Below are 11,487 nucleotides of genomic sequence, written 5' to 3' on the forward strand. Positions count from 1 at the left end.
GTAGGTGAATGGAGGTTGATGACTCAAGACGATCTGTAGGTAGATCTGCCATTTTCTGTGACATAAAGCAACCACGTGACTTCTTACATTTGAAGCATTTGGATATAACATTCGTAACCAATCGCTTACCACCGGTTATCCAAAAACCTGCTGCCCTAATCGAATCCTCGGTTATATGACGACCTTGATGCGCTGTGCGTCCATGGTAATATTCAACTAGTAGAGTGGCAAGGTAATGTTTACCTGGTATGATAACAGGATGCTTCTCTTTGGAATTCAAGTTGGCCCTAGCAAGACGACCACCGACCCTAAGTAGCCCATCTTCACCGGATTAAGTGAAATGATGCTACTGTTTCTTGGCACTGCTTTGTTTTGACTAGTGCATGACAATTCATTATGGTAAGCCTCTTGTTGTACTTCTCTGAGGGTGACATTGGCTGCATTTTCAAATGATTCAACTGTTTTGGCCTCAGTGCAAAGATGCCAACCTTTACAGTTAGTGTGGCCTCCAAATGACTTGGCAATATGCTGTAATCGTGCTATAGTTTCAACTAATTTGGTCCATGTAGAATATCTTTCAAAACGCTTGGTGCCCAAAATACTCGTGTTCGAGTCGGTTTTAAGGACATCAACATTTTTTCGAATTTCCGGATCTGAATCTGGGTCAATGAGTGTAAACTTTGCCTCATGATCTGTCGAAGTTTGGGTTATGAACCGTGGACCCACACACCACTGACTGCTTTGGAGCTCATCTGCTTTTACACTTCTGGACCCATTATCCGCAGGATTTTCTGCCGAGGGGACATACTTCCATTGGCCAGGTTCACTGTATTTCCTTATCTTGTCTACTCTGTTAGATACATAATTATAGAATCGGCGTTTGCTGTTGTGTATGTACCCCAGTACCACCTTGGTGTCAGTGTAGTATTGTACTGTTTTCAGGTTTGTATCGATATTGTCAAGGACAATTTTTGCTGTTTGAATACCGAGAACTGCGGAACATAATTCAAGCCGATGGATTGTATGACCGTTGGATGGTGCCAACTTGGCCTTTCCAAGAACAAAGCCCATTTCAGGGGAACTGTCCGACTTCTGTGTAGAGATATACACAGCTGATGAAATAGCCCGCTCTGATGCATCAACATACACATGTAGCTCACTACCCGACTTAATGATGTTGAACAGTATGTTCTAGGAATCTCAATGTTTTCTATATGACGCAGGGAATCTTTCTGTGTCCATGTAGCCTGTACATCGTTCGGTACTGGACTATCCTAGTCTTTGTTTCTTCCAGTCAGATCTCGCAATAGTAGCTTGCCTTCAGTCGTCATAGGTACTAGAAATCCCAGAGGATCATATATGCTATTGAGCATGGATAAAATGCCACGCCTGGTCAAAGGTTGACATGCGTTGGACAACCTGAAGATAAGGCTGTCGTTTAAGTCCCATCCCAGTCCTAGGCTTCTCTGACTAGGCAGCTCACTGCTTTTGAGATCAATGTCTTTCAAATTACTAGCTAATTCTTTGGACTGGAATGCGTTAACTACCGCTTTGTCGTTCGAGGCTATCTTATGAAGCAGAAGGTTTCCACCCTCCAATAGAGCTGTCTGTGTTCTTTTAACAAGTGATACAGCTTTCTCAGTACTATCAAGTGACGTCAAACCATCGTCGACATAGAAATTTCTGTTTACAAAGTGACGAACGTCGTCTATTCCCGAATACATGTACTCTCATTCTATATTCTATCATCCCTTTCTGAAGGTCATTGTCTCTGTACCAAAAGAAACGAAGATAATTTCTATGTTCTTCATTAACAAGAAAACAATAAAACATCTGTTGGATGTCAGCCGTTACTGCGTCCTGTTCTTTTCTGAAACGAATCAAAATGCCAACAAGGCTGTTGTAGAGATCTGGGCCTTGTTGCAATACATCATTCAGGGACGTGTTGCTGTGTTTAGCTGAAGAGTCAAACACGCTTCTTATCTGGTTTGGTTTTTGTGGATGGTATACACCAAACAATGGTAAATACCAGCGCTGTTCAGTAGAATTTAAGGTTGGAGGAACCTCAGCATAACCGTTCCCTAAGATTTTTGCCATGAATTCTACAAAATGTTTTTGTTTAACTTGGTCTCTACGAAGACTCCAGTCCAGACTCTTGACTTTCCGTAAGGCTATTTCACGATTGGTTGGTAGCACAGGCATAGGTGTGCGAAATGGTAATGGAGCTGTCAATTTTCCGCTGGAATCTTTCTGAAATTTATCATTCAAAATGTTCATAAATTGTCTATCCTCCACTGAAAATGAAGGAACGTCATCATCTCTCTTCCTTTCAAATAATGCATTAGGCTGATACCATTTGAACAAAATATTCAAGAGCATTACTTCATTCAATGTGGTTAGTTTGCCCATCTTCTTTTGTGTATGGGCAAAGAAATTCATCAGTTGTGTTGATGTGATGTAAAGCTAAACCTGCAAATCACATCATGCACATACTGAGAAATTTTCCTCACTTATCAGGGGAAGGAAGTGTGCAAATACTGCTATTAAGTCAATTTCACTATCAGCGTTTTCTTCCCCTTGTGAGCAAAAGCAATAGCGCTTTGATATTTCTTATCTCAAACAGCGACCAAGCAACCAGACATCATTTCTTACAGGCTTGACTGTCTATACAATCAATGAATATGAATAAATAGCATTTTTTATTCAGAATGTGAATGTTGTGACTGACGTTTTTTTTTTTTTTTTAAACAAAAAAAAATGCAATTTTCTGTTCTTTGCACGGACAATGGATACTTTTTCGCACGTAATACACAAGCGTTTCATTAGAAATTTATTCGTTTTATATACATTGTATTGATTTCTGATCTGAAATTTTAATCCAATGAAAGTATCTAAACTGTACCAGAAGAAAACATTTCAATACGATATAGTGTGATATAATTTATTATGAGAAATCAGATTAACTTGAATAATTGATGCATTCTTCAGACTGAATGTTTAACAAGGATAGATCTATCAAGTTTACCAAATTTATTCAATAATTTCATTGCACATCTTTTAATAATATTAAGTATTGCTATTCAAACAAATCAAAGCATACATGTATTTGATGTATGCATGAATGGCTATACTCTGTTGTAAATGTATGCAGCTATAAACATTGATCGCCGAACGTCCATATGCTATTTTTGTAAAAAGTGATGTTTTTCTAACGGCCTAAACTTTAATTATTAAAACACAAATCTCTATATATATTTTAACTACTGTTTTTCTTAAAGTTTTGAACATTTCAGTGCCGCTTTTGAAATTAGATGTCATTTAAAACAGTTGTTCATTAAAAAATATTTGAATACTAAAATATGAAATTGAAATTTCAAAACTGTTTTATTTTTGAAAATCCAGTGAAAAAGTTGTTAAAATTTAAAAATTCCGATCCCATAAAAGCCTCCAGATGAACAGACTTTGATAAGTGACGTCATGTCGATCTCACCATCATTGAGTTCGGCAAACTTCCATTTTATCGGCTGAATAATGCAGTGATTTATTGTAAATCTGTATAATATGTATTCACACAACATTTTGTTTGCAGATAAGTATCAATATCTTAAGTAAATAACATTAAAACTATATAAAATCATGTCTTATTCATTTGGAAATCAATTACCGGACGACTAGAAAATCCCCTGAGGATTTGCTAGCCGTCCGGTAACCGGACGACTAGAACGCAGGCTAGGCGTCCGTTACCGGACGGCTAGACACTTCCTATAATAAAACATAGAGTTCTTATGAAACTTGATAATATTAAATCGGGTACATTATATACAATCACATCGTTAATTCATCGCCAACACATGTCTTATTTTATCTCTGCTCATCTACACATCCTATCAGTACGCATCAGTGTAGCTTTGCGTAATAACTCTGTCGCTTATATGTTTTTCTAATTTTGGACGATTCCTAGCGATTTCAGTTTTGTTTTTAGTTCTTCCGTGGTCATTTCACTGGCGGGTTTTCATTTTCTTTGTCAAATTTCTTATGTGCACTCTGAATGTAAAACTTAATTCTTCGTTTTTTGCTTGATGATCTATTTCGCTATATATAGAATTTTATCATGTCTTTAATAGTTATTTGTGTACTTTGATGAGACTTGAATAAACAATAAAACCTATATACGTAATTATATGTAATAGAAAGAGCATTGAAACTCGAGGGTAAACGATTTGTACGAGGGGGCGTAGCCCCCGAGTATAAATCGTTTACCCGAGAGTTTTGATGTTCTTTCTGTTTTGTATCATAGCCAATAGCGTAGTTCAGTAGGCGTTTTCCTTGCCATATACAGTAGTTCAATGAGTGTTTATAATCCTTGCTTTACAAATGTGTAAACCCCAGGTAAATTAAACCAATACAAGAGCAGAAAATTAATACGATACAGTTTGCTGTCTGATGGGTCAGATACACCGGCATTTAGAGTTATGCACTTGATCAGTAAAGGTGAATATTTACTTATGACAAAATGGACGACGGGCTCGATGCAATTTTGAGTCAGGTGGCAGAAACCGCGGAAAAAACTACTATAAGTTACTAAATGAAAGTAGTGACAATTTATTTTTATCTCAAGTACCTCTGGATTGTTACGATATTAAACAGGATAATAACATTGCTGAAGCTTCCTTTGATCTTGGATTAGACTTTCTGTTCGAGACTGAACAAAATGCAGTATCTGACGACAGCGCGTTGCTAAAACCACAGAGTTTGGAAATGAAATGCGAAAGTGATGACCGTTTTGGCAAACCGGTCACGGACAAGGAAATTGAAGAGCTTAAATCCTCGAAACGAAACAAAAACACCGCCAAAAACACTCGGTGAGCGTATAAAGTTTTCGAAACCTGGCGACAACACCGTGATTCGAATAACATACCAGAACTTCATTCTATGGACAAATCAGTGTTGTCATATTGGTTAATACGTTTCGTAATGGAAATAAAAAACCAAAAAGGAGAGGATTACCCCCCGAAATCTTTGTATCTTGTCATGTGTGGACTTTTAAGGCAATTACGCGAGCATGGAGTGCACGACATGAACTTTCTTGATAAAAACAATCCCGCATTTGCTGAATTTTATTCTGTACTGGATAGTAAAATGAAAAATCTGCTAGATCAAGGCCTTGGCACTGACACAAAACAAGCCGATCCAATTTCTGGTGATGACGAAAACAAATTATGGGAGTCCGGTGTTTTTGGCATGAAAGACTCTAAAACTTTGCAGCTGACTGTGTTTTTTATGCAAGCAAGTTGTTTGGCTTAAGAGGTCGTGATGAACACCGTGGTCTTCAATGTGACCAGTTTGAAATTGGTGAAGATAGTGAAGGACGATTCATACGATTCATTGGCCGAGGATCTAAAACCTACCATGGTTGACTAGGCCAGATGTCTATAAATAACAAAGATATAAAACACTACTGTACACCAGGTATGCAAATTTTTATTGAGCCTTCTACAGTATTTAAACAATTTTACGCATTGCTTAAACACTCGGCTGAATTATTTTATGTTAATTTATTAAGTCAGCCTACTTCTTGCATTACCGTTCAATTCCTTGTCATTTATGCACATTTAAAAGCATATTTGAGCCGCGCCATGAGAAAAACAACATAGTGGTTTTGCGACCATGATGGATCCAGACCAGCCTGCGCATACGCGGATCCATGCTGTTCGCTAACGGTTTCATTAATTGCAATAGGCTTTGAAAGTGAACAGTGTGGATCCTGGCCAGACTGCGCGGATGCGCAGGCTAGTCTGGATCCACGCTGGTCGCAAAACCACTATGTTGGTTTTCACATGGCGCGGCTCATTTTACCATTTTAAGACCTAGGGATGTAAAAACACTTCGACTTGGTGGGCAGGGGCGGATCCAGGAAAGTTCTCCTTGGGAAGGGGATTCCTACCAAATTCTACCTGCGTGGATCCCTCTGAACCCCGCTGGAACCGCCAGAGTCTGGAAATTGGTTGGACCAGACTAGTGATAGGAATTTAATTATTGCAACCCCAGTAATTCATTGACCATAAACTATAAAATGTCACTCTCTAGGCTAATTTTGTTTTTAATTCACAGGTCCACGCTGCATGGCCACGCATTTTGAAACGTATATAAATGCCGTAGGTAACGACGGTGATTTCTACAAGAGGCCTCTTCCTGCTATGCCTGGAAACTCGATCCGGTATGGACATCAGCCAGTCGGTGTGAACACTCTCACTAAATTCATGAAAGAAATAAGTCAGAGGGGATCTTTGAAAGGTGTATATTCCAATCATAGTGGGAAACGAACATGTGCAACCAGCATGTACGAAGCTGGTATAGACGAGCAGGATATTATGGACAGGACAGGTCATAGATCTGTTACTGCTGTCAGAAAGTATAAACGCTTGAACGATAAAATCCGTAAAAAGGTGTCCAATGTACTGGACCCAAATTCTGACGTCAGCTTATCCATGTCGAAAAGGAACGAGCAAAGTGACGATGACAAAGAAATTAATCTTAAAAACTCGCCGTGCCATAAGAAACAAAAAGTTCGAAATGCTCTGTCGGAAATTACAACGAAATCTGGAGTAGTTAATTTTAGTGGATGCACTTTCAATTTTTAACATGCTTGATGTGTTGAAATACATTTTTAATCTTGAAAACTCGCCGTGCCATAAGAGTCGGAATGTTCAAAATGCACTGTTTGAAATAACAACGAAATCTGGAGTAGTTAATTTTAGTGGATGCACTTTCAATTTTTAACATGCTTGGTGTGTTGAAAAACTCACCGTGGCAGAAGAGACGAAAAGTTCGAAATGTACTGTCTGAAATTACAATCAAATGTGGAGTAGTTAACTTTTAGTGTATGCAGTTTTTTAACATGTTAAAATTTGATGTGTTGAAATAAAAGTATTTCATTATTTTCAGCCTTTTCAGTCTTTGCCAGTGAAGCTGTGCAATAACTAGAGTGCAGGTATCTGATACCTGCACTGTTAGTTACCGCACTCTATTCAATTGAAAACTGAAACCACGCCTCTTAGTTAAACGTTCTTGAAATCGTATGATAGTTTGGTATACGATTTAACCTCTGAAAGTTTTATACTGAAAAGTCCCTAGGCTATGATACAATTGTAGTTTAACATTGTATTTGCAGTTTAACATATTTGAGAATTATTTTCTTTCCTTGTTACTTGTTATTTTTAATAAAGGTGTAAAACATGAAAAAAAAAATGAAAATAAAACCTAAAATGGCCCAAATGAACACAGGTGGTAATTTTTAGGTGTCAATTCCTCCTTCATTATGAAAACACATGTGCATCTGTTCACTGTTAACTAATAATCTAATTAAGAGATAAACATCTTGGCGTTAAACGGCATACACTAGAAAACTGTTATCAAATTAATTCTTTAAACGGCATTTAAGTTTAGTACTACATAATAATATGATTAAAGCAATTTAGATTTCAGAAAATGTAAGAACATTTCAGGCAATTTCGAAATAACGATTCTGCTGCTGATTTCACAGAGCATCAAAATCATAGCCAATATATTGTAAATTTTCTTATCTGTATTTATGATAAACAATTATTACGGTATAATACCGTTAATTACGTCTTTGTGCTGCATCTGTTATTTGTTTACCAGTAATCGGATATGCGCCTACTTTCGAGACAAAATTATGGTAAGGGCCTGACATGCGCTAATTATCCCATACGGAATAACGGTAAGGCCGTATGCGCTTACTTTTGATATGCGCTTATATTCGAATATGCGCTTATTTACCAGATTCTACAGTATTTCAATAGTCAAGGACTGTGACCAGTTGAGCTAAAAGTTATGTTATACATGAAAGGGAAATATAGTTATTTTGCTCAAAACAATAACTTTCAGAATTAAGAAGTACATATTTCATAGATCTATTTGTAAATCATGTAGAATGGAGTAATAGTTCCTATATTAAAGCGTAATAAAAGGGTATAATAAAAAAAGCAAGCACGTTATTCGCCCATAAGTTACTTTTTAGGCTGATAGGTCACACATACATCCATAACAATTTCTGGTCTGTATAACTTCTGGCCGCAGGAAATCTTTCAACTTGTTCAACTCTGGCGCGTGGGTGCTTGTGTTTTAGTAGTGTGCACATTCACGTGTAAGTTGCGGCTTTGGGCGCTGCAGTTTAGAACGTGGCCTTTTCTTCCCTTTAACTTTGAAAGTCCCTTAAGATACAATACTTTGCAATTTTGAAAACGGGCCTGCGATGTCACAGGAGGGTATTTTCCATAAAGCTATATAGGAAAAGCCAGCACTGCTCCTGGCGGCTATGTTTTTAACGAAACGCATTTGATAGAGGTTATCTAAGCAGCTCCTATTAAAGTATTTTGAAATTGAGTAAGCGGGTTTTGAAAAGAAGATTTTTAAAGTGTTTCTTGTAAGGAAACATCCAACAGAACTTGAAGTGTGATTGAAATTGACGTGGTGATTTAGGAGATGTTCTTTAAAAGTAAGTGTTTGTGGACGACAGATGAATGGACAGACGTCTAACTATCCTATAAGATTACCACAGAACTTTGTGCTCAGTTGAGCTGAAAACGGAGTAACCTTTTTGGAGCTAAGAACGCAACTGAGTCAAATAATAGAAAGCTCGGTTTCACTGATTTTGTTAAAAATGTAATAAAACACCTCGTATTCCCCTAAACTGCCTTAAAAGGAACTTTATCAAGAAATAGCATTGAAATTACTCCATGATCCAAAGGATCAGGAATAAAACAAAAAGACAAAGATTATCAGACTATACTTTGAGCTGTTGTATTGCACTGAATCATTGTCTTCATTAGTTGTAACGGTGACGTGTAAAGGCTGGAGATGCAATATCATTATCTTTGAAGGGTTCCACTACTAACGGTTATTAAACGCATTCCAAGAGCTTCCATAATACTTATGATGGCTATCTTAAAATCTGATCTGTCTACGATCGTATTAGCATATATTGGGTAATGTTTTTATTCTATGTTTTTCATTCTAAAATGCTAATTGTATTACTCGCATTTCATCTATCGAATGGTTTATTAATTACATTACTGTACTTGTAATAAGTAAGCAGCTCAAAAGGTTTCCGTTAATGTCGGCGTCTTTTTTATTATGATATTATTCTATTATTATTGCCAATTAATTGTAGAAGTTCATTATAAATCTTAAAATGACTAAAGAATGGATATCGCCACATATCGCAACATATGCATCTGTTTTTATATCTGTTTTTGTATGAAACTAGCATACGAAACGCCTGTTGTTCCGGTCCATCAAAAATATTTACAGGATCTTTTATTTGTAACGTACAAGAAAAAAAATGCCAAAGGTTATAAAATGATTGATAGGAATGTGCACAGTGAATTGCGAACGGACTTATGACATTTTAATTTGCTTAGGGCTAGATGTGTCCTGTGTTTCACATGCCCAGGTGCTAGCAATGGAGCCTTTTGTAATGTTACCTTGGCACGTTTAATGTCATTTGAAACGGTATGAAAGGTAAATGCCCCTCAGGAGTACGCTACAGAACAACGTATTACGAGTTATTTAAAAACGTTTGTTAAGACTTGAAAACGTTAGGAAACAAATATTGGTAAACGAATATTCGTTATGTATATACTCAAAAAAGGAAGATATGTATTATTTCTGTCCATGTATCACAGAATGCAACTTCCAAGATCTACTGAACATGGTAAACATTTTACAGAGAGCTGAAAAATATCATGCATGAGCATGTAATAATCATGTTTGAAGAACAAGTAAACAGTTCATAGTATAGACTGGCATCAGTCGTTAGAGTCATTAACTGTAAAGCACTTGGCCATAAAATCCTCTCTGATACCACTTTCTCATAAAATTTACAATATCTCTAGCCTCTGTCTCTATAAAGCCACAGTAAAAGGGAGCTACAGAAAATTTGATATATATTTAAAATAAATAAATAAATAAAATGGGAAATGTTTAATCTCAACAGACTGTGTAAGTCTATTCATAGTACAACATACTGTGAAACCTTTAACGCCTGTTTCAGTTTTTCTGTGGCAATGTATAAATAAATCTATAACAAGACCATCTGGAAGCACAACAGACTGCAAACAGAAAAGATACGAGCATGGAGTGAAAGGTGCAATGACCCCTCATGTACTGGCTGTAGCGGAAGTATTTGAAAATTTAAAAACAGAAATGATAATAAAAAAACGAGTTATAGTATGGGAGAAATTAAACGGCCCCACATAATTCTCTGTTTTTTTCTTTTCACAATAAGCATTTTCTACAAAACAATTCTACAATAAAACTGGTATAACCTGTTGGATATCATACAATAAACTTGAACATAATCGTAACTATCTCTTTTGTCATTTTTAATATCATGAAACTTTTCGTGACAGCTTCATAGCTTGTATTTTATGGGTTAAGTTAAACAGCATATAAGATGGCCACTCGGGTCTCTGAGCTTCTTTGAACAACCACAAAATAAAAATAAAAGGGACATAATTTTAAAAACAAGGGTGCCTCATGGTGGTGAACATTTGTGCCAAGTTACATCAAAATCCCTCCATGCATGAAGAAGAAATGCTCCGGACAAAGCTATTCTTAAATTTGACCTTTGACCTCTAAGTGTGACCTTGACCTTAGACCTAGGGACCTGGTTATTGCACATAACAATCCGTCTCATGGTAGTGAGTATTTATGCCAGGTTACATCAAAATCCCTCCATGCATGAAGAAGAAATGTTCCGGACAAAGTCATTCTTGTATCTGACATTTGGCCTCTATATGTGACCTTGCCCTTAGACCTAAGGACCAGGTTCTTGCGCATGACACTCCGTCTCATGGTGTGAACATTTTTGCCAAGTAATATAAAAATCCCTTTAGGGATTGTTGAGTTACAGACTGGACAGGAAAAAAGTCCTTTTGGCCTTAGACTTCCAAGTGTGACCTTGACATTGCAGCTTAGGGCCCGGGTTTTGCACATAACACATTGTCTCATCCAGGGGAATACTTGTGTCAAGTAATATTAAAATCCTGTCTTGCATGATAAAGGTATAGACCGGACAGGAAAAAGTCCCATTGACATTTGATCTCCAAGTGTGATCTTGACATTTAAGCTAGGGTTCTGAGTGTTGCGCATGACATGTCGTCTAATCATGGGGAACATTTATGCCAAGTAATATTAAAATCCCTTGATAGATGACAGAGTTCTGGACCAGACAGGAAAAAACCCTACTGACCTTTGACCTCCAATTGTGACCTTGACCTTTGCGCTAGGGGTCCGGGATTTGCACGTCGTTTCATCATGAGGAGCATTTGTGCCAAGTAATATTAAAATCCCTTCATGGATGGCAGAGTTATGGACCAGACAGGAAAAAAACCCTGTTGACCTTTGACCTCCAATTGTGACCTTGACTTTTGGGGTCCGGGATTTACGCATGACACGTCCTCT

The 11,487-nt window shown here is 37.2% G+C and overlaps 2 protein-coding genes across 2 annotated transcripts; one reads left to right on the forward strand and one right to left on the reverse strand.

The window, feature by feature from the left end:
* Positions 1–276: 276 nt before the first annotated feature.
* LOC128558874 (uncharacterized) lies at positions 277–1,071 on the reverse strand. The gene has a single exon (XM_053549116.1). The coding sequence runs from the start codon at positions 1,069–1,071 to the stop codon at positions 277–279; it is 795 nt and encodes a 264-aa protein (XP_053405091.1).
* A 3,178-nt stretch (positions 1,072–4,249) lies between these two features.
* LOC128559014 (uncharacterized) lies at positions 4,250–6,697 on the forward strand. The gene is made up of 2 exons (XM_053549735.1): positions 4,250–5,469; positions 6,112–6,697. Exons 1-2 carry the CDS (start codon positions 5,427–5,429, stop codon positions 6,639–6,641), a joined length of 573 nt encoding a protein of 190 aa, XP_053405710.1. The 5' UTR covers positions 4,250–5,426; the 3' UTR covers positions 6,642–6,697.
* Positions 6,698–11,487: the final 4,790 nt, after the last annotated feature.

The sequence above is a fragment of the Mercenaria mercenaria genome, chromosome 8 (assembly GCF_021730395.1).
Source record: "Mercenaria mercenaria strain notata chromosome 8, MADL_Memer_1, whole genome shotgun sequence".
NCBI lineage: Eukaryota > Metazoa > Mollusca > Bivalvia > Venerida > Veneridae > Mercenaria > Mercenaria mercenaria.

Coding starts and splice junctions, on each gene's coding strand:
- LOC128559014 (XM_053549735.1), top strand. CDS start 5,427: ATGTCTATAAATAACAAAGATATAAAACACTACTGTACACCAG. Junction 5,470..6,111: donor AAAACACTACTGTACACCAG/GTATGCAAATTT, acceptor TTTAATTCACAG/GTCCACGCTGCATGGCCACG.
- LOC128558874 (XM_053549116.1), bottom strand. CDS start 1,071: ATGGGCTTTGTTCTTGGAAAGGCCAAGTTGGCACCATCCAACGGTCAT.